General features: G+C 39.2%; 1 protein-coding gene across 1 annotated transcript in view; it reads left to right on the top strand.

Moving 5' to 3' along the window:
* The first annotated feature begins 5,208 nt into the window (after positions 1-5,208).
* The window catches only part of Taf13 (TATA-box binding protein associated factor 13), a 40,744-nt gene continuing 21,985 nt past the window's right edge, over positions 5,209-23,967 (top strand). Inside the window, exons 1-2 of the mRNA XM_083124753.1 lie at positions 5,209-5,288; positions 13,458-13,628. Of these exons, the coding sequence (XP_082980879.1) occupies positions 5,259-5,288; positions 13,458-13,628 (201 nt within the window). The 5' untranslated portion in view covers positions 5,209-5,258. The remainder of the gene's footprint in view (positions 5,289-13,457; positions 13,629-23,967) is intronic.

The raw sequence follows: 23,967 nt of genomic DNA, 5'->3' as shown, positions 1-23,967 counted from the left end.
AGGCGTTGATGACTCCAACACCTCATCAAAATCAAAATCGGATAGGAAAACGTGAATCTAATCCATACATAACGTAGGGAGGGATAGAAGGGGGAGCATGTTAGAATACATTAATAACATGGTTGCATCTATAGTGCAACCACAGGCAAAAGAGCTTGCGCAGACCCGCGACTCCTGCGTATCCTCCTCCCGCAGGGAGGGAAGGGGCAGATTGGAGCTTCCTTATGGCCTGAGTTGAACCGATGAAGGGGAAGGTGCACAGATACTTTTGGTGAAGGTTCTTTTCCTTGTGGTCGCCCCATAGGAGTGAACTTAATTTCTTTAAATGGAAAGGTGGACGACCATATCCATTTCTGGCCATGTGCCACATCAAAATGGATTAGAATTTCCTCTTTCTTGAACAGTTGTTCTGATAATTTATATTGGAAACGCCTGAAGTGGAAAACGTTAGCTTGAATGATGATTGCTCGAGCCTTGGCAGTAGCTGGGGGAAGGTCCTTTGGTTTACCATGGTTATCCATCTGGAGGGGATAATATCCCCTCACTGCGAGGGGGCAAAGTATGTGGAGAGAAATGTACAATGCATTATGCAATGTAAGTAACCCAAATGTTTATCATTGCAAGTGACTTGCTAGATTATGATACGCTTCATGTCTTAGAAGGAGATGAGTTTGTTGGGTGTTCCCACACTTAAGTGCCACGTTGTATGCATAGGCGCCACCATGGAGGAGGATCAGAGTATTGATATAAAATTTAAGGGAAGTAATAATAAAAAGCAGTAACTATTAAAAATAATAGTTTATTTATTATTATTACGTCCTTGGATATACCAGAAAAGGGAACGTCCATCACAGCTTCTTCTCTTTTTAAATTTCTTACCGTTAAATTACTGATTATAAATTAGTAGGTATTTTATTTTATTGTTAACTTTTACACACCTCATTCAAGAAAACTCTTTCAAAACTAGGGAAACTTTTATCCTTGAAGTTTACGTTGTATTACTTTTTGCAGAAAAAAATCATTTTTGGATTTCTGAAAACTCTTGCTAGATTAAGTGGTAGGACATGAAGAAAAAAATGAAGCCCCATTAATAGTACTATCCTGCTTTATTTATGAAGCAGAAGCTAACTGGTAACTCCTTCGACCCTAGAGAGTTCCAAAATTAATCATTTATAATAGTAAATAAATCTTCGGGAAACAGTTAATCTGCCACTGGGTCTATCAAGAGCTTGTGTAGACCTTATCTGCAGAAAGGGAATGAAATAGGATGTTGTGATTTTTGAAAAAGTACTTCATTATCTACACGAATGCTAAAATGGGAGCAAGAACGTCTGCAGGATGTTTTCCAGGTGGGGCAAAAGACATATTTTTCCCCATAACAGTGATGCCCCCTCAAAAACACACTATTTCAGTCTGAAATTATGATGTTTCTTCAAGGTATTTATAATAATTAACATAAATTACTGTGGCCGAAATGAGGTTATGTGTGAAATATATACTTTTCAGTTGGACATTCATTTTCCAGGGGAAGTCCTGGGAGTGAACTACAAGTTGACAGGTCAGCTGGAAGAGAGGGTCACCCTCATCACACAACACTACAACGTTGCGTTCTGACGTCGGACGAGGAATGCTGTTAGGTTTGGTTCCATTCGCATAAATACACTGAACATTTATTATTTATGCTAAGAGAACTAAACCTAGCTAGCCTAACTTAACGACTTAGGCATTTAGCCTAACAACAGGGGCGGCGCCAGAAATTTTCGACCGGGTGGGCAGAAGCTCCATATTGATAAATTAGGGTGGGCAGTATAAATGTAAGACCATATATAGCATATACGTATGTGTATGTAAGACGTATGTATCCCCCCTCTCTCTTACACTCCCGATTTTCCTCTTACTTCTTTTTCCTTTCCATTTCTTGTTTTCCTCTTTATTATTTTCTAATGTATTCTCGCATCTTGTTCCATTTCCTTTCGCTTTGTCTCTGATGGACACAATTATTTCAAGGAAGTGTTTATCCATGCGCAGCCATACATTCTAATCACATTCCTTCATGCATGTTAATACAGTGAAATAAATGTGAATTAGGTTTAAACTTGTGTTGAAAATACAAGGCACATACTTGATTTTATGTATTCGGCGACAATGATAGAAAGTGCGATGGTAGACAATCGTGAAGTTTTTCGTAATTTAAATGCATGTTCCTGAGCATAGTATTTGCATGGTGTGAGTTTTTGACTGAAGGAGTTTTCTTACTCCTTGGGGATCACTTTTCTTAGCTTACAAGGTTTGTACAACTGACAAATCTATCTGAATGTTTGTAGTAACGGCGATTGGGTGCCAATATTTGAGGGGCAAAGACAATATAATTTTTCTTGGTAGAAAAGGCTTAGCATAAAGAGGCCATAGTGCGGGGGCAAAATGTGGCGGGGGAACTGCATCCCCCACTTCCCGCTCCTCCTAATTGCCGCCACTGAATGTTTGGATTAAAATGAACGTATTATTAGGAATGATTTAAAACACACATGGAAAACCAATTCTTTGTTCATTGTCCATGAAGTCTATTCCTAGGCTAATGAAAGGTCATTTTGACAAAATATCAAAACAAGTAAGATTGAAAAATCTGTTCAGAATTGAAGAGATTATTAGCTAAGTTGCTATTCGTTTTCTGAACTGTCACGTTACTCATGCGGGAGAAGCAATACACGTATGGTTACATGAACATATTTTTTGAGGTAACAAAATGATTTAGGACATAAGGAATTCATTGAAGTTGATCACCGTGCCAGTAATAATTCACCTATTTTTCATAGATGTCTTGGGTTGTATGGCATGACCATTTCGAACACACTAGAATGTCAACCTCTATCCTATGCAGCATACCCTGGAAACTTTATTCTTTCAGGGCAAGTTGTCCCTGGCGCTTGGAACCACTGTCAAAGTAATAATTTATGAGGATTTGTATTTTGGGTGTCAGCATGTGTTTCTTTTCGCCCCTTCGTTACTTTAATCTAATCACCATTGAATCTTACCGTCGTCATTATCAAAATTAGCAGAAAAATGACAAAATAAAACAAATCAACCAGAACTTACTCTTCCAAAAATGGAGTTTCATTAGTCCATACCTCTTAGAAAGTTGAGGTGGTAGTTGTATTTTGAGTGTCAGCATGTGTTTGTTTTCGCCCCTTCGTTACTTTAATCTAATCACCATTGAATCTTACCGTCGTCATTATCAAAATTAGCAGAAAAATGACAAAATAAAACAAATCAACCGGAACTTACTCTTCCAAAAATGGAGTTTCATTAGTCCATACCTCTTAGAAAGTTGAGGTGGTAGTTTCAATTGCACAGCGTTTCATTAGTGGAACAAGGCAGCTAATTCCGTGAACAATGACGTTGTTTTCCGAAAGTCTATTTGTCTCAGGCAATCACCCTCTTAAAATGGACGCATCTTCTGTGGTGATAAAATGACACGTTTGGTGCGAGTTCTTTCTGTATATTTATTCCCCAATGGCATAACGCTGTCTCATTAAAAATGAAGAAGTCATGTGTTCGACTCCCCTCCTTTGGTGGAAGCACAATGCACACTGGTTCGGACTACACGTTAAACTGTAGGCTTAGTTCCGATTAGTGTATTTGAGCATAGAAGTGGGTTTAAAAACAAACTAACCAAATCGTCTTCTGGATACTTCGTGACATAACTTTTTTTTCTTTACTTCAGCTGCATCTTCAGATTCTGTTGACATTTTCGGCTGATTCATATGGCAAAATTTATGTGTGGAACGAGGATTTCTAAATAGGATGAGCCACTCATTAGCAATTGAATAATTCTGTAGCTTTTCCATACATAACTGTTTTTTAAAAATTTATTTAGTTCGGTATTGTAGTGATTAATGTGATTCCTACTTATTAGTAGAACGAATATAAAGTTGATATTTCGCACACCATATTGATATTTGAAGATGATAGGTATATAAAAATTGTAATGAATTTAAAAAAAGGGACACTTCTGGAATTTCAATGCAGAGCTAATTAAAACTATATTATACTCTGATCACATCACCTCCAGATTCTGCCGAGATCAAGAAAGTATGGGGCTCTAACTCCACACCCCCTATACGCCTTCATGGCGTGGTACAAAGCACAGGGAAGCACTTTACTTTTTTTATTATTATGCTCTTATGGCTGCAGCAACACAAGCCTTCCATCTGTCCCTATCCGGGGAAAGATCAATCTAATGTTTCCCATCCTTACCGATTACTTTTAGGTCCATCTCAACGTTATCCCTCGATCCTCGTATTGGCCTTCCTACTGGTCTCTTACCATCAGGTTTCCCAACAAGAATCTTGTAAACTATTCTTTCCTCTGACATTCACGTCACATGGCCTGCCCATCTAAGTCTTCTCGATTAAATTATTCTAATAATAATTGAAGAGTCGAAATAATTTATTGTGTTGCTGGAGGAAGTAATGCTAAGATGATGTTTATATTTGTTTATTTGGAGATTTATTAACCATACCCAGGCCGGGAATTATATACGTATGTGGAGGCCCGGAGCTGCAGTCCTCAAGTTCACCCTAAATTCTGATCTAACCTTGATCATACCCTGCATAATTTTGAGCCTCCTAAGCCTACTAGCTGCTTTTAATCATGAAAGTATTCATTTGATCACAGTTTTTCTTTCAATAGCTCTAGTAATTACTTTCACTTTCTAATGACAAAATTGGCTTTTTATGGGTTGATAATATGTGAACATTTGTAGCATAGATAATATTCACAAGTAAGATATACTTGTTATGAACACCAGAATACACTCATTTATTGAATCATTCATATATCCCCAAGTATACGTACGTACTTATTGAATTTGATTGGGTGGGCAATCGAGTGGGCACAGGAATTTTTGGGTGGGCGCTTGCTCACCCGTGCCCACCCCTGTCGCCGTCCCTGCCTAACAATAAAATCTTTTCCCGGTGACGTCTCAGAACGTAAGGTTGCTCTAGTGTTGTTCAAAAAGGAGGACCCGCGACCGGAAGAGCACGAACCCGATCAGAACTCAATTACTAAAGTCCCTTCAACTATATAATATATGATTCAAATTTCATATACGTTCCGTTTCGGGCAGATATATATAATTTTATTTAATATATGTTTCTGACTGTGTGATTTATGTTCAATAATGTGAATACGATATTTAATAAATAAATGTAAGTTACCGGATCTTTACATTTACCTTACACTGTTGAATCTAAACAAACATGGCGAACGTGGATGATAGTTTTGATCAGGTAAGTGGGATTTTCTACTAGTTATATCACCTGCTTTAAGATTAATTATCTTAATTCATATAACATGAAAGATATTTCGTGGCATACATGGTTTTCTATCCGTAATTCACTACCGTTCATTTCTATAAGTCTTACGTACGACTGAATTCATCTTATTTTCTCCCTCCTGCATTGTAAAGTTGTCCTGAAAATTTATATTTGATAAGGGGTCAAGGTGCTTGGAGATAAATGTCCGATGCAGTTAGACAGGGGTAGCTATAAATTGACAACAACAAATTGTTAAAAAGGTATGACTTAAGATGACAGGACCCATCTCCGATTTTCTTCAGATTTTACATACTTATTAATTGAGGCCTGCTAATGACGAATCTGAAGTTAAAATTTGTCGGAAACGTCTAGAAATTGCCAAGTTCCTTTTGTTTTGTTGCGATTTCGGTAATTATGCGATATCGCCCGAACACCTCTCACTCGTTTATTTCGTGAATTTTAGCATTGATACTTACCTATTGTGCATTGCGGAAGATTCTTTAAGCTGAAGTTATGCATTTTTCCATAAAATAGTGTCAACTTTTCATATTACGAGTCATTATTTGTCTTCCTTGTTCCGCTTGGGTAACAGACAATATGGCGTGCACTCGTCATGCATCATCGCGCGTCGTGCTTGTATTTTGTCGATTTGGAGTGGGTAATGCAGTGTTTCAACATTCTTCACCGAAAAATACCAACTTTGGTGTTCATTATGTCATCACAAACCATTGACGGATAGCCCCAAAAAAACATTCACGATAGCCCCAAAAATTATTCATGATAGCTCCACGAACCATTGACGGATAGCCCCAAAAACCATTCACGATAGCCCCACGGACCATTTCCGGCAAGGTTAGGTTAGGTAAGCATAGTTAAAAAAATCTCTTAAAAAAAAGGCACGTTTGGAAACACTGGCGAGACCGCGAGACTTTCGACGCTCGTGCCATCTGCAGGTACATAATGGAAACAACAGCATAATGTTGTCGCTTTACAGAAAATGCAAATTCCGTACATAAAAAGTGATTATTTCTTGTTCTGCAGCATTCTATGGTGAAGTTTGCAATTTCTGCGAAATAAAATACCTCGAAGAACTTCGACAATGCTACAGAAACTGATTTCAGTAAGTAGTTTCTCCTGTAAATTTGAAGAAATCCGTTCGGCGATATCGCATATTTACTGCGATTTCATCATGCTACGAATGCAATTTTTACATGGTTCGATTTCGATGTACGTCTGTTAACACATACTGTGGAGTTTTAGCGATTACTTAAGGTTTTGTTCAATATTTGGGAACTTGTTTACTATCCGTCGGACAGATTTCTTCATTTCTACAGAAAAAATTACTTACCGTAATAAGTTCCTGTAGTATTGTCTAACATCGGGAAGGTGTTAGACAATACTACAGTTAAGTTTTCCGTATCCTGGAAACGGATTTCTTCAAATTTAAAAGTTGGGGGCTCATTTGGGGCAGGTGACTCCGGCCAATTTCTAACATGCCTTTAACAGGGAGTTTATAGAAAAAACTGGGGAGCCATAGCGGAGCGGAGGCGGGGCCGCATTATACTTGTAGGGAGCGGTAGGACAATTACCCCAGGGGCAGAGCCCAGAATCGGTGGGAAATTTGAGTCAAAAATTTCAAACGAAAATAATTTTTTGTTTAAATTTCGCACCAATTCCAGGATGGATAGCCCCAAAAACCATTCACGGAATGTTCCGCGAAGCAGATGGGTAAGTACGAATGTCAAAAATTAACGAAACTCAGAAGTTATAGGTGTCCGATGGATAGTAAAATTTTACCAATATATGCTTTCATGGTTAGGTTAGGCAGGGGAAGGTCTTGAGATGACCGGACCCCTCTCCAATTTTCTTCATATTTGGCATACTCACTACTTGAAGCCTCCTAATCACGAATCTGAATTTAAAATTTGTCGGAAATGTCTAGAAATTGCAAAATAAGTGAAAATAAGGTGTTAGTTTTCGGAATGGAAACTGTCGATTTTTGCGAAATGTTTTGTTTCACAACCAAATATATATATTCCTGATACTACCACAACACCAAATTTTAACTATGTTTGCCTAACCTAACCACATGCCAATGGTTCGTGGAGCTAGTGTCAATGGGTCGCAATTTCTAGACATGACTGACAAATTTTAACTTCACATTCGTGAGTAGGAGGCCTCAATTAGTGAGTATGTCAAATATGAAGAAAATCGGAGAGGGGTCCGGTCATCTCAAGTCTTACGTAGGCGGGTTAGGTTTGGTTCCCTTAGCATTAAAATAAAGTCCCTAAATGCATTCTACTAGGGTTACTTTACGTCTACATTCATTCCCAAGCTTGTACGATATTTACTGTCGCTTGTCTAGAGAGAATATCTTGTCCATGAGAAGTGTGTAAGGTAATTTTCAAGTTTTTTTTTTCAACGTAAATAACTTTTTTCGAGTCCAAACAGTGCTCATTACTTTAAGGAAGGTTCAAATTTCGTGTGACAATGATTTCCAAAATTCTACAATAATTAGTCTTTGTGCTGGAGAAATCATAAAGCAATCGGAACCGTTACCATATCTGCACTTTACGTCAAACAGCTGTTGTTGGTTTAAAGTCGTGTCAGACATGTGGTAACAGCAGTATTGGATGTGAGGTTTCAAGGATGGGAGTTTTGTGCTGGATACCAGATATTGCATGATCAGCCAGCCGTTGGAAGCATTTAGGGACATTACTTTAATGCTATGATCCACCTAACCTAACACAAAATGTATGTAGTGCTTCCCCAATTGCATAGTGGTAGCATCATCACCTTGTAATCAAGGGGTCCCAGGTTCGATTCCAAGTGGAGGCACATAGTGTGAGATGAACCCAATCCTATCAAATAATTTAATATGTTTAATTTATATGTATCTTGTTTTTCTATTGAAAGACTGTGGTAATATTAAATGCAATTATGGGCTGAATCTGCCAATTGAGCAGTATGCACATTTTCTTCTTCTTTTATTTCTTTATAATTCTTGTTGATTTAACAAATACAGTTCAAGAAGTGTAACATTGTATTAATGTGTAACCATGAAGTTTAAAATAGTGTTTTGCAGTTTCTAAAATATTTATTTTCTTTTAACTAGAAGAGTATAGTGCTGAGCTAAGTATTGATTATAGGACTGAATCTTCTGATCGGTCAGGTAAAGAATATTAATCCTAATATTCTGCGTTGATAATCTGAAAGGTGAGGTTACTGGGATAGACATTGCTAACATATTTTGTTCATTTTTATATTGCTTAGTTCAGTGACTTTAGAAATCTTAAATATAAATCACTTGATGCGTTTTTATTAGTTATGTCCAGGGCTCGAAAAATCCCGGCCTGGCGACTATGATCATTTGCTGTAATATTTGCCGTTTTTTAAGTTTCCATGTACGAAATTTTGAAGATACTAAGTTGAAATTGCAGTACAGCATAAGTTAGCAAATGATTTTTTTATCAACGTTCTGAATATTCCATAGAATCAGTAACAATTTCTTACTCTTTGTCAACCCCATTTCCCGCTTTATCACATGTTTTAGCGATGTTTTGAATATGGTGATGCTCAGCTTCTTATAGCATGTAGTAGGTGGTTACCTCGTGCCTGATTTTTAGAGCTGACACCTAACTCGGAAGAAGATTTTTCAAGCAGTGGTTATGTCTCAAGTAGTTAAGGTCCAATCCCGATTAGCCTTACTGCACATAAAGTGGACTTACTCAAAACAAAATGCATGTAGGGACATTTTAAATGGTAAGAACCCCAAATCTGACCTGCCTAAACTAACAGAAGCATTAAGGATGTGATACAGCTTGGCACCTCATGTCATGTGACATACTAGCAGCAGCAGTCGTTATCCAAGATAAACGAATGGCTGCCAGCAAATATTCTCCAGAAAACGTGCAGTAAGTGATCACTAAGCCTCTGAAGTATGTGTTAAACAGACATAAATATAAATTGAACCATGTAATAAAATACATGTGTACCATGATTAGTTTGGGATTAAGCAATGAGAACTTGGGCCAAACTTGCTTGTTACATGCTTATAGATGCATTTAGATTTGAAGTTGTGATGAAAGTGCAGTGCATGTTTATCCTGATGATATGAGAATTGCACTATCAAATTCTTGACAACTGCTTGAAGTGTGCTTAATGTTTAAAATGGTTACATGTTATGTACAAGGGTCGTTCAAGGTTGACCAGGACTTTCGTGCGTAAAATGAGCAATGAATCAATGTAGCGCTGCATTACTAGGGCAGGACAGACCATGATTCCTTGTGAGTAACCATGATCCTTTGCGACACATTTGGCGCATGCGCAGTAGTGTATCTGTTGCTGTGGAACAGCGGTGTATAATGAAATTTCTCATGAAGGAGAAGGTGAAACCTGCTCAAATTTGGCGTAGACTGCAAGCACAGTATGGTGAACAAACACTGTCACGGGCAAGAGTGTACGAATGGTGTCATAAAAGTTCCCCTCCACCCAAGAAAAGCAAAGTGCTGCCGTCTGCCGGTAAGATTTTGGGAACAGTCTTCTGGAACATGAAAGGTGTTATCCATGTGGATTTTGTGGAGAAGGGTGCCACAATTAATGCCAAGTATTACTCAACACTGCTTCACGATGCTGTACGTGGGGCTGTTCGGAAGAAAAGACCTGGAATGTTGTCGAAACACGTCATTCTTCTCCATGACAATGCCAGGCCCCACATGGTCCATTTGACTCAAACAACACTGGCCAGCGTGCACTGGGAGGTTTTACCACACAGTCCTTACAGTCCAGATTTATGCCTCAGTGATTTCCACTTGTTTCGGGCTCTTAAGGAGCATTTGGGCGGGATGCACTTCCAGACAGATGAGGAACTCAAGAACACTGTCCTGCAGTGGTTACGACACCAACCTACTTTTTTCTACGCCAAAGGCATCAAGGAACTTCCACAACGACGGCAACGGTGTCTGGATGTTCAGGGGGAATACTTTGAAAAACTGACATAGTTTGGTGCTTCTATGTATGTATATTTCCTGTCTAGAAATAAAAGTCCTGGTCAACCGTGAACGACCCTTGTACTTGAAGGACTGCAGAGATTTTAAGACAGTCTAACCAAATAAAAGAAGTTTCTTTAACTTTTAAACTGCTTAAAATATGTTATGTAAGATTAGAGTTGGAAGTGGTCGGGAAATAACTGACTTTTATGGGGGGAAAAAAACTTTTTTTTCTGCAGCTTTCTTCAGTTTTTCACAAAAGTGTCTTAAATCAATGGAAATTCAGGTGTCAGCCATATTTTTCCTGTTCCATGGTTTTCGTTTATCTTCCTACTGTACAATAGACACTCATTTCTAAATATAAAATACAATTTACAACATGAAATTTGTAGCTAAGCATAAACAGTGTTTTCAAAAAAGCTGTTTCGTCACCAGGCTCGTCGAAAACTGTGAGTGAGTGGGTTGGGAGGGAGGGCAGGAGGGATGGGATAGGGTGAGGTGGGGACGTTTCTGGGTGGCCTTGTTCAGGCCAGGTGGAGTGGTTGCACTCATGGCCGATATATAGACCCTCTCCCATCTTTTGCGAACAGAGGTGTTGGCTGGTTGGGGGTAGGAGATGGTGCTACCCGGAAGCAGTCGTTGAAACGGATGTTGTGGTGGTTGGTGTGGACGGCGACGGTGAAGTCCAGGTTGCGGGTGGAGGAGAGGTGGTTATTGATGCGGAGGTTGAGGGCCGTTAATGTTTCCCCCAGGTAAAAATCACCACAGATATTGCAGGTGAGGATGTAGATCAGGTTTGAGGCATGGCAGGTCCCTTTGGGATGGAGGGTAACTTTGCCAGTGATCGTGTGCACCTGGAGGGTGTGAGAGGTAATGAGGATGGGGCAGGTTTTGCACCTAGGGCGGTTGCATTTATGGGCAGGGGGGTGTTGGTTGTGTGGTGAAGGAGTGTTGTGGAACAGGATGTTTTGGAGGTTGGGGGGGCATTTGAAAACCACTCTGGGCTTGTCGGGAAATAAGTTTTTGGTTTCAGGATCACTGTGGAGAATGTGTGGAAGAGAGTGTAGTGTATGCCTGATTTTGTTGAGGTGGGGATGATATTGGGTGATGAGTGCAGGTGGGTTGGTGGCAGCAGGTTTCTTGGTGGTAGTGGTGTGTGAGACAGCTCGCGATATTTGTTTTGTGACCAGGACGGAGGGATATCCACGGTTGACCAGGTATAGGCGGAGATTATAATTCTGGCGGGAGGTGGGTGAAGTGTTCAGGCACGGTCCCTTGATGGCCAGAGAGAATGGAATGGCTTTTTTGGTGTGGAATGGGTGGGAGCTGGAGAAGTGTAGGTATTGCATGTGGTTGGTGGGTTTTATGTGGATAGAGGTAGTCAGGTGTCCTCCCTCGATGTTCACGTCGACATCCAGGAAGGTGATCTGGTTGGGGGAGTGCATCCAGGTGAATTTTATGGAACTGAAGTGATTAAGTTGGTCCAGGAAAGCTGATAAGGATGGTTCTCCATCAGACGAAACAGTGTTTTTTTTGTTCTACGCACTGCTTCTTCTTCGATGGGGACCTGGCAACTCTGCAGGGCCCCAACTTCCGGTTCCGTCTCATTCGTCTCACACGGATGATGCTATTAAGTTAGCGAAAATTTTGAATTTTTCCAATTTCAGAAATCTTGACTGGACCTACAGTTTGAAATGATATCCGAAGCACTTTGCCTCCACTGGGGATTGAACATCAACCCCTTCTTATTACAAGGCAATAGCATTACTTTATTCGACTCCAGAGACCCATTCATGATTATGAAATTAATCTTCTTCATAAAGCTGGCCTTTTTCCAACAACAGTACTTGCAATTTGTTCTCTATGATTTACAGGCTAAATTTAATCTTAATCTCTGATGAAGTAGCTAACAATCTCGTTAAGTATAGAGAACATCCAGACCGAAGCAACACATGACAGTGTGTCACATTGAAGTGACAAGCAACTGCATCCTTTTCTTATTACATATGTGCAATTAATTATTAATGATAATAATTACAAAAATTACTATCATTACTAAAAAAAATAACCAATTGTTGCTTGAGTCTCTCACATATATATTTTATCATTCACAAAATTCATATTTTTTTTATTAATGTTTTTTGTTTGTTTGTAGAGGTACAGTTGTTTGTTAAATATAATAATTACTGTTCTTCTCCATGGCCGTTTGGTCTAAGGCATCGTGCTTTGGACGGCGGCTGCGGAACGGCATGGGTTCGATCCCGGGTTCAGTCTCCGGGAATTTCCGGCCTGTGTATAGGGCCGGTGGCAACCCACCATCGTGAGGAAATTGGGGAGCTACGAGTGAGTGGCGTAACCCGGTCTCGGGAATCTCCTACAACAGCTGGGGGTTCGACGTGCTAACAACACATCACCCCATTACCGGTTGAAGAACTTCACACCTCTGTAAGTAGGATTGTGGGAAGGAGATAGACCCAGGCCCTTTCGAGGGCTGTCAAGCCATGGGTTATTTTATTTTACAATAATTACTTTCATTACCAACTGGCATGAGTGTTTCGAATGAGACACATTCAAAGATGGCATCCTACAAAGTGTGTTCTGCCTCCTAATTACATTGCATTACATTCATGTTTTTACGAAGAAAAGTAATATTGGGAACATCCTAGGGAACATATTATTGTATATTATTTTCAAACGGTTGAAAAATTTATATCCACTGGGATAAGCCAATATCTGTCTCTTGGCTGCTACATCATGTAATTTTTTTTAGGTAGTTGTGAAATATATCACTACAAACCCGTAAACTCATAACAGTAACTTCAAGTGGAATAGGTTAGCTGTAATTGGTAAAAGCTAAACTTTCCAGTTTTTTTTTCAAGAAAAGCCATCCATTCAAAAAAGTCGGCTTTTCTGCAACTCTCTGTAAGATATAAATATGCAGAGATACCAACACAACACTACTTGAACTTATCTAAGGTACTGACAATAATTTTGGTAGGTGAATTATACAGAACAAGTAAAAAAAAAAGAATGGGACAAGTTGTCGCTGTAGGTTAGTGTGAAAATAGTAATTATAGACAAACACACCCAATAGCATCATAGTAAACATGTATAATTAACAATCCAATGAAGAAAGTGCTTTTATTTGTTACAGTTCGAAGAGGAAGAGACAGAAACTCCGCTCGGAGCTACCCTTTCTGGCAGAAAGAGGCTGTTTTCAAAGGAGCTGAGATGCATGATGTTTGGTTTTGGAGATGATCAAAACCCATACACGGAAAGTGTTGATCTTCTGGAGGATCTTGTGATAGAGTTTATTACGGAAATGGTAAATTGCACATTTGTTCTGTTTGCTTTACATGTAAACATGTCTACACTTGCAATCCCCAATTAGAGCTTGGTTCTAAAGTATTCCCGTAGTATCATGAACAGCGATATGAAACAGATTACACTGCGTTCTTTCCCTGTAATCAAAGGGTGAAAGGTAAGGTTTCCTTCACTGAATGTGAGGAGTGAAATGACTTGGTGTTGAATGGAATCTAAAACGTATTGAAACAGTAATTGTTAAGTACTATAGGAACATATTACTTAATTTTTACCTGACAGCTGGTCCATATATGTGTAGCAGCACCACACATGACAGCATTTAACACATCACTTCTCCGAAACTCCATATGATATTTCAGTTCTGTCTTTTTTGTTCATTTATGCTTATGAAGGTGACAGTGCAGTGCAAGTTTTGGATGTTTGTCCAAAGCTTGTGTTATATATGTATATGTGTGTGTGTGTGTGTGTGTGTGTGTGTGTGTGTGTGTGTGTGTGTGTGTGTGTGTGTGTGTGTGTGTGTGTGTGTGTGTGTGTGTGTGTGTGTGTGTGTGTGTGTGTGTGTGTGTGTGTGTGTGTGTGTGTGTGTGTGTGTGTGTGTGTGTGTGTGTGTGTGTGTGTGTGTGTGTGTGTGTGTGTGTGTGTGTGTGTGTGTGTGTGTGTGTGTGTGTGTGTGTGTGTGTGTGTGTGTGTGTGTGCGCGCGCGTTGGTTTACCCGTGTAAACGAGGACTTCCATGTGTTAACACATCAGCAGTCCGAGGACATTTTTTGCCGACCGTAGATGCGAGGACGTCCTCGGATCGTCTCGACAATATATTCAAGCATCCCAATGCTTTCTCAGTCTGTGGTCCTTTTCCCAGGCGTGGCTCGGAACGTAGGTCTGGTGCCTGTAGCGATATACACACTCACACAAATGTCCCTATATTAACGGTCTGTAGGCATAAGTAACACATCTCGGATTTCACACTCGGCTCTCCTCAAGGTCACGAAAGCCCGCCAAGGGTCCGGGGCGAGAGGGGGTGAAGTCCTCGGACTGAATGTCGCGTGCTCGTCACAGTACTTCTCTACCGCCCCCACCTCCTCTCCACGCAGGGGACAAAGACCTCCCAGTTTGCACCGTGGACATGTGTTTACTATAATTTCGCCTCGCTTCTGGGAAGAAAGCTTCCACCGAGTCCATGCCCTTTCAGGTTTGTCTTTTGGTCATGTCGACGAAACCACTAAGAATGACAATTTTCCAGTTTTACTTCTCTTTGTAATCTGTACCATGATTTTTAAAATCATTTTCCCTTTTATACCCTTCTTTGTTTTTCTTTGCTTTTCACTCAGACGCATATGAATTATTCAATTGGATGACACACCAAAGAGGACAAAAACATTCATAACTTACCAGTGGTTTCAACGCTTGATTCGTAGCTCATTAGGGGCGTAACTGCAGGATGGATGGAATGACAAGAGTCAGGGGTCGTGATATGAAGTGAGCCAACCCGCTTTTCTCTCGCTATTTATGTTTCTTTCTTCCCTCCCTTCCTTCCAATAAACCATTTTTAACCATTCAATTAAATACATAGCGCATGAGTTCTAATATCTTACAGAGGAAAATCACTTTCCTACATCCAGTTTTCCGGAAAATTGAAATTAATTAATATAATCTATTTTTGGATATATTATATTTTCAGTAATGTATTTTTCATATGCGTGGCATAGAAATCAATTCAGAACATCTCTTTTGCACGTAAGTGTTGAAAATTCAACGATCTTCCAATTTGCGAACAATTTGTACAAATCAATTGGGGACCTATCTTGAAACATTGGCAGGGGTCTCTAAGTTTGTAGTTAAGCCTCTGTAACTCGTACACTGTACACTTCCATTTCTTCGTGTTCTATATCGTTTTCGTGTTTAGGATTTAATTGTTCTTACTATTCTGCCGACAAATCAGGAAGCCAAAAGCATATATTTTTAGTAATTCTAAAAATTACGCCCTACTGTGACAGTAGATGCTAAACAAGTTGCAGCAGCATTTACAAGGTAAACGCGATACTCCACAGGCCTTTATCAATCGGAAATATCAATATTTAACTCTCATTTCAGATAGACAGACGAGCAGGTCGATATATTATATCCTATTGTAGAAAGTGATACTATTTTTAGTTCATAGAATGTTATCTCTGTATCTGTAATTGATTCCGTTATTTACCTGAAAGAAGGATCGGGCGTGCCAACGAGGACATGTTATCTAATGAAGATTATCAAGGATCAATCGAGAATATACGAATATATAATGCATCATGTTCGTGTTCAGGAGGTGTTTCAGTATTCTAAATTTCAAAATCAGAAAACTAATAGTTTCCGCGATATTCAAACGTTAAAAATAACAGTTGTTGATTTTCGGGGGGGGGGGGCGTCATCGGCCTTGGTGAGCGAGAAAGGTGAGAGAGAAATGTTATAGGAGAGCTAAGCTACATTGTGTTCTACAAATACGCAACTATACCATACTAACTGAAATATTCATATTTGTTCGATACCATGTGTAAAGATCAGCGCTCGTACTGGAAAATTGTTAGGTGAGAGAAGTTGTTCTAGCCTTGGGGGTATTCTTTGCATAAAATATTCTATTGAGGAGGGGAATACAACTCCCCGAATACACTTAGAGCATTGGTAAAGATATAATAGCAAACACATTTATATTTATATACGTATATGGATATACACTAACACAGGGTGTCGTTGTGAAACACCGACATCCTTCCACAGCATGTAAACGACATCAATGTGAACGAAATTTTTCGATAACATTTTGTTCGTTGAGGTCTTATTTTGACAGTACGAGCCCTCAAAATATACCACTTTTATCCTGTATGCTTACAGCCATGAATCACATGCCGATGCCACTAACATTTTTTCTATTGTAAAACGACAAAATGTTTAATACGCTACTGACAGACAAGGAAGGATAGCCTCCAGGATATGAATATCTCTTAATAAAACTTATAAAATATGTAACGTAAAGGTATCAAACACGTTAAGCAACGTACGTGAATTGAACGAAATTTAAAATCAGGAATGTCGTTCTGTCAGATTCTCTGCTACCAACAGTCAACAAGGGGGTCCAATAAGGAAAAAAACAGGGAAAGCTGGAACAAATTTTATTATCTTCATAAAATGGTTCTTAACAATATATTAATTTTGCACGCCTGTACCACCCCAGATTTGGCCGCCATCTTGGAAATTGGCCCTCAAAATAAGTTTTTTTCCAAATATCTAACTTGGAAAGCATTTAGAGCAAAAGAGGTTATAACAAAAATTAATCTACATACAAATCTCTATAAAAAGGTTCTGTGCATTTTTCTTCTAGGATGCGCTGTTTGGGTGCTAGATGAGCTAGAAATTTTAAGTATTTTTTTCCGCCCCGATTTGGAAGTGCGGAGCTCGTGGAAACATGTTTTACATGAAGTTTTGTGGTAATTCTCTTCTATAATACTAGATTTTTTACATTTGTTCTTTCTCATAGAATGTCATTTATGGGTTCAATTGCTTTTATCACTGCATGCAGTACTTACAGGATATAGTTTAGCGTCCCTGAGTGCAGGAGATAATATATTTTGTCAAAAATAGAAGATAACTTCAAAGGAACATATTGACTTGGTCCGAAAAGGTTATTTCACAATAAAACGCCCTTGTAATCAAGGGGTTCTGTATTCAATGCCCGGTGGAGGCACATTTCTCAGTGGTTTGGAGCGCACTATAAACTGTAGGTCCAGTCCCGATTGTCTATCTGTGCATAAAGTAAACTTAAAACAACAATTCAAACCACAATAACACGATCAGAAAAGGTTTGGTCTGGGATCTTGTCAGATATGACGATGGAGCCGTCCGTGATGCGCTCCAAGAACAGTTGTGGGGATGGCAGAGGAATGATCAACTCAATGCTAACTAAGTGGATTTTTGGCATGTCTACTAGTTCACAGATAGGCAATTGGGAAACTGTTTGGGAAACCTGATGGTAAGAGACCAGTAGGAAGGCCAAGACGAAGATGGAGGGATAACGTTGCGATGGACCTAAAGGAAATCGGTAAGGATGGGAAAGATTGATCTTGCCCAGGATAGAGACAGATAGAAGGCTTGTGTTGCTGCAGCCATAAACCTTCGGGTTTAAGAAGGCTAGAGAGTTAGTTAGTTAGTTAGTTACCAGTTCACAGATAAAATGGATGAGCTGCATGTCGATGCACGAAAGTCTCGTACATAAAGAGATAAACAAGACTCTCAGTTCTTTTGTCAGTGATTCTCATCTTAGCCACCATTGCCTGCTTTTGATTGATTGTTTTGATTGCATTTGAGTTTTAAGTCCACTTTATACACAATATGGCTAATCGGGACTGGATTAAAGTGGGATTCGAACAACTATGTGCCTCCACTGGGTATCGAACCGGGGACCCCTTGATTACAAGGCGACAACATTACCACTACGCCATCGGGGATCCCTGCTTTTGATTGTATAAAGCCAGTAGTTACAAGAGTAATAGGGAATAAGAAAACCAATCCTTACAATGCTCATGATGTTGGAATGTCTTCAATGTTGAGCATTTGGCAAATGTCAAGTTTGAACAAAATGAGAGAGATTCACAGAAGCGATCACTTCTGAAGTAAAAATCAGAGATGCGTTGTATCCAGTTTTAATTTAAATAATATTTTACTAAAAAATCAAGATCAATTCAGAGAAAACTTTAAGTACAAACTTGCCCCGTACCCCTTATAGCTGATGAGGTAAGGATGTGGAAAACGAAGAAGTATTATCTTTATGATCACAACAGACAAGAAACTGCACAGTCTGAGCTTCTTCGCATTATATTCTGTAAAAGCCTTAAAAGGGGCCTTGTAGCTGTAGGAAAATTGGGCTAAAGTGTTCAATGATCTGTGAACATTGCAATATATTCATGTGTTCAAAATCCGACACTGTTCTATCCTCTGTCCTCGGAATCTCTGGAGCAAGGTCGTGTATTACAGTAGAGTAGGGAAGAAAGCGAGTGGGCGGAGCGAAGCAGTACACGCTCCTGTAAACGGCTAGTCCTTTCAGTTATTTTCCCACGCCACGCAACCCCGTTTCCTCTCACGTGTTCATTCGTCGAGCCCTCTCGAGTTACTAGTTGCGCAGAGACTTGTTTTCATTCGCTGGCTCCATAGATTTCCGGGACAGAGTATAGAAGAGACGGAAGCTAATCTTAAGAGATAAATGCAACTTTTCGAAGCAAGCTGCACGTGTCGCTCCAACTGCGCCGTGTTCTCAATACCGTGCATCGTAGCACGTCTGTTGTTCGGGCTTGCACGGGGAATGTTTTATTATAGACTAACGGGGGACATGTCATCATCACTTCGGTTTGAAATCCCTGGGTAGATTATGGTCTGTAACTTTTGCTTCGATCTGAAAGCTCACGACAACTGTGATGATATTTTTCATATTTATTACAAGAATTCTTGCTGGTAAAAGACAAGGGATGGTTTGGTTTCTAACAGTAGAAAGAAATACAGACATTATATTCATTTGTTTTGTATTAAATACTATAAAATTATTGTTTACGAGTGATTAATATACATATATTACCACTTGAAAATACATTTTCAAGAAAGTCCTTAGAACATTTAGAATAGGTATTTTAGTACCTATGCAAGTTACAGTGCAAAAACGTTTCCTTGTCTTTCTCTCTTGCAAAGTGGAGTGAGGAAAAAAAAAGTAAAATTTCTCGCTCATTTAGCACCCAAAAGGCGCATCCTAGAAGAAAAATGCATCAGAACCTTTTTGTAGAGAATTTTATGTAGATTAATTTTTCTCATAACCTCTTTTGCTATGCAATGCTTTCCAAGTGAGATATTTGCAAAAAAAAAACAACTTATTTTGGGCGCCATTTTTCCAAGATGGCGGCCAAATTTGGGTTGTAGAGGCGTGCAAAATTAATATGTTGTTAAGAACCCTTTCAGGAAAGCAATAAAATTTGTTCCAGTTTTCCGTGATTTCTTTCCTTATTGGACCCCAAAATCATCCCTTGTTGACTGGCCTATGATCCCGCTTCATGTCTTTAGTGTGTTGGCATAGATGAATGAATCTGCAGTGCATGGTTACATATACACAAGATAAGAATATTATGTTTTTCGAGGGCTGGTGGACCTGAAATAGGTCCTAAAGTAGCAATAGTTATTACGGAAAATTGTTGTCTTGATATCCTCTACACGCAGCCAAATTTCGTTGATGGTTGAAGGGAAATTGAAAGGGGGTAATAATTACGCAATATTAATAACTAGTGTGCAGATTTTTGCCCATTTGCCTTTTCTATTCTTCTATAGCATAACGTAGGTTTCAATGTTTTAAGTTCGTTTCATGGCGTTTCTAGTTCAAGAACGCATTTTCATCCTGCCTATAATTGCCTATTTTTTGGGCTAGTGCCTATTTTGCTTAACCGTGCCTGAAATGCCTATTCTGCAATTTCTGCTTACTTCGGCTTCCCCCCCCCCCTTTGACTTACCCTGCATTGAAGAAGGCAAGCCTTTGTTTAAATTGAACTGACTGAAATCTGATATTCGACAGATTTGAGGGAATGTCAGATCTTTGAAAATTTCAAATGTCGCTTAATCAGAGTAAGCAAACTGGAAATAGGTTGTTGACTCGTACTCCGACAAAACCCTGTTTTATTTCAACTGGAAGCTTGTAGGAGTCACAGTACTCATTTGTTTTGTTGTGCTTGTAAAAGGATATAAGGTGGCTACGCTTCAAATTTGTGAAGATATCCTTGGTTTCAAAATACCAAAGGACTAGGCGGCCCAAGGTTCCGCGTGCGATTCCTGTACTCGGTATTTCAGCAATTTCATTTAATGATCCTCCATCCTCATCGTCGCGATTCAGTAAAATGGCGGAAAACAACGTAAGATAAGAAGCATATGAAATAACGGTTTACAAAGAGTGACAATTTTTTAATGGCAGAATTTTTAGCCAATTTTAGTGCAATTTTTAATTTTTAATTTTAGGATGCCTTTTAAGTGCCTATTTCAGTGCTTTTTAAGTGTATTTTGATCCTTTTGGGCGCCTATTTTTCTGCCTATTTGAGCTATTTCTAGTGCCTACATATCCGCACCCTATTAATAACTATGTGAGTTTTAGTGTATAATTTTACGAAGAATTGAAGGTGTATACATATTCATTTTTCAAAATATAAGGGCCTCGTGCTTCCTAACAACGGCTCTGGCATCGGGCACTGATGTAAGTCAGCCATGTCAAGCTCGCGGCCCGCAGCATCTCTGGATGAGGCTCGCCTTGGCGCTACCTACATTTCATGCATAGAGCACTATATATACCGGTACAATTGAAGTTACCCCGTTTTTTCCCTCATAAAGCAAGCGTCGACTCATCGAAACTTCACCAGATTAACCTATTTCCCTACATTCTTGCATTCCATTAAAAGGGGGAGGAGGCTGCCTATTAAGCAAGTTTATTGACAGGTTGGTTCTGAAGTATAGAAATATCTTGCTGGCTGGTGGAGACGAGCAGGGATACTTTCTGTCGCCAACGAGACAATTGCGAAGGTTTTGCCTTGAAGAAATTTCAGTTTCTGGAAAAGTTTCACACAACCTTGCCGCTGCGTAATACTTGTGGGTAGTAAGAAAATTACTATAGAAGAGGAATGTAGAATTTTTCAAACGAAATAGCAGATTGCATATTTTTGTTGTGAAAAGTGTTGATATTTTGTTTCCTCATAACGTGTATTCACTCAAAAATATTTCTTTGTTACGAAATAAAGTTGTCGACCGCCTTGGTGGAGTGGTTATGTTATCACAGTGTCGCGGTGCGACTCGACTCGAGGGTTCCCAAGTTCGAATCCCGGCCTGGATATGTGTGTGTTCTTTGTGAGTGCCCTTTCTTCCATTTCATCATATTGTCACGCATCATCGCCGTCGCCGTTAGACAAAAGTGACACAAAAGCGATGCTAGATAACAAAAATCGAAATAAAATCAAAGGCTAAAGTATCAGAATTACAGATGAGGAGAGGATTGGTCACTTAACAAGCTATGTCAAAACGAAAAATTGAAATCATAATTTTAAGTTGTTTTTTTTTCTTCAAATAGATGCAAGTATGAACGTCTGTGGGCTTGCTCAGTTAGCTGTATTTACTCGTGGATGCGAGTCTCATCTCAGTGTGACAGAATAACTGCTTGTCATGATTTCCCTCCGTGACACAACAGAAATATTTTCATTGACGTAGAGATCATTTAGCAAAGATACAGTGTTCCTTTATCTAAGTTAGTAACATATATATTTTACAATTTACACATACAAGTTATAAGTAACTTAAAACTTGATTAATTTGATTGTTTATTGATTTCTTTATTTTACTTCGCTTTTTGCTTTTGGTTAAACACGAAGATGGGGATGAGCGATGATATGATGAAAGGGACTCTCACAAAAACATTGATGCCCAGGCCGAGATTCGAACACAGGACTCCCAGCGTCGTAGCGCGCTGTGCTAACCACTCTGTCACCGATATCGGCATTGATGATTTTGAAAACAGGGTTCAAGGCTTCAAAGGGGAATTTTCTTATTCGCTAATTCATTTTCCTTTGATGGTGCGTGTGCAAGTTCCGACCTTGAAATGGAACTTTTTTAAATACAACGCAACTCCGCATTGAGAGAGAAATATCATCACAAGGATAGCGTTTCTAGATTTTTCTTATATCTCCCAGAGCAGCATCCTCGAATAAGTCATTTTGATGCTGGAATTTTAGTGATGTTGGAAGCATTTTCCTTTGTGAACACCTGTTCTCCATTATGAAGATAAATGAAAGAGCCCAACGATCAACAATGACTAATACACATTTGTTGCATGCATTAAGAATTTTCCACTCACAAAAAAAAAAAAAAAAAAAAATAGTACGGACATTGGGACATTGAGAATCTGGTTTCTAAAACAAAGTGTCCAATCTGTGGGACATGAAACTAGAATTGTCCATCTCTTTTTTTTATTTTTTATTTTTTTGATGTTTTCAGCAATTGTAACCGATGTACTCTTGAAACAAACATAAAAAATACTTTCACTAACTGCCAAAATATACTTCAGTTTGATTTTATTTCAATAAAATATATAACCCCACACCTCCTATACGCCTTCATAGCGTGGGGGAGCACTTTACTTTTTTTCCTTTTTATATAAGAACTAAAATTAAAATATTTTCCTTTACAATTACATACGTGCGTAATTATGGAGTCATTCAGTTCTAATCAGGGTTATTTGTGAAGGGGTTAAGGGGGAATTTTTTCTTCTGGTTGTTGCGTCCTCCTCCGGTTGCTAATTTTTAGCACCTGAGGGTGGGGGCTCTCGATATATTTTATATAATATACCGATGCTGGAACAGTAATCACTAGAATCCTCCCGCCTGGGCCAACCTCCAAGATATGCGGCCCTACTTACAAACTGAATTTGACATGGTTGATGTGAGTGAAAGTTTCTTTCCTCTTTTGTTCGTGGATTCGCCTCTGGCCTCACCCTCGCCATCCCTGTCGAAGCAAACAATGTGTTACCCTCGACAAGGGTGAAATCCCAAGAGCAACACACATTGGCCTGGCTTTACGATGGGGGCTTCCCACAACAATTGCGCTCAAGGTTACCAGAAGAGTATTCCGAACGAACCTAGTATTCCAAGGTCTGTGGACCACCCATCCATGTTGATTCAAGAAGTATGTCACCCATGCCAACGGCCATACCACGCATAATGAACGGTCGGAAGAAGGCAAAAACATGGCTGAATATAATTCCAGCGGATATGGTTTTGTTTTATTTTATTTTTACCTACAAAGGATGTTGCGAGGGAAGTTTTCTATTTTCTTCTTCTTGCACAAGTATAGATTTTGAATCGTTTCTCTAATCAACATAAGCAGGAAAACTAAATAGGCAACGGTAAACTGATTTACTAACAAATTAGTAGTCCGTTGGGATATGAAAGACTTGTAGCTTCCATCGTCTGTCCATAAGGGACAATAAATAATATATCTTACATGATCTACTTGTAATGGCACGAAAATTCATTGAATTCAGAACTTGTATTTTTCCGAATATAAAAATGTCTGCCATTACTTTTCCTTGAAAGATCTCTCCTTGAAGCTCTGTTCTCCACACACCCTATACGCCTTTATGGCGCGGTGCAAAGCACAGGGGAGCACTTTACTTTTTTTTATTTTTTATTTTTTACTTTTCCTCAAGGTGTCCGATGAGAAGAAAATCCCTTCTTATGGACCCTCGTCTAAGAACCAATGACAGATCTTAAATTAAGACTTGATTTTAGATTTTACACTCTCATTCTG

This window comes from Lepisma saccharinum, chromosome 6 (genome assembly GCF_977018435.1).
Source record: "Lepisma saccharinum chromosome 6, izLepSacc3.1, whole genome shotgun sequence".
In the NCBI taxonomy this organism is placed as follows: domain Eukaryota; kingdom Metazoa; phylum Arthropoda; class Insecta; order Zygentoma; family Lepismatidae; genus Lepisma; species Lepisma saccharinum.
Note: the sequence above shows the minus strand (reverse complement) of the source record. Positions and strands in the feature narration are given on the sequence as shown.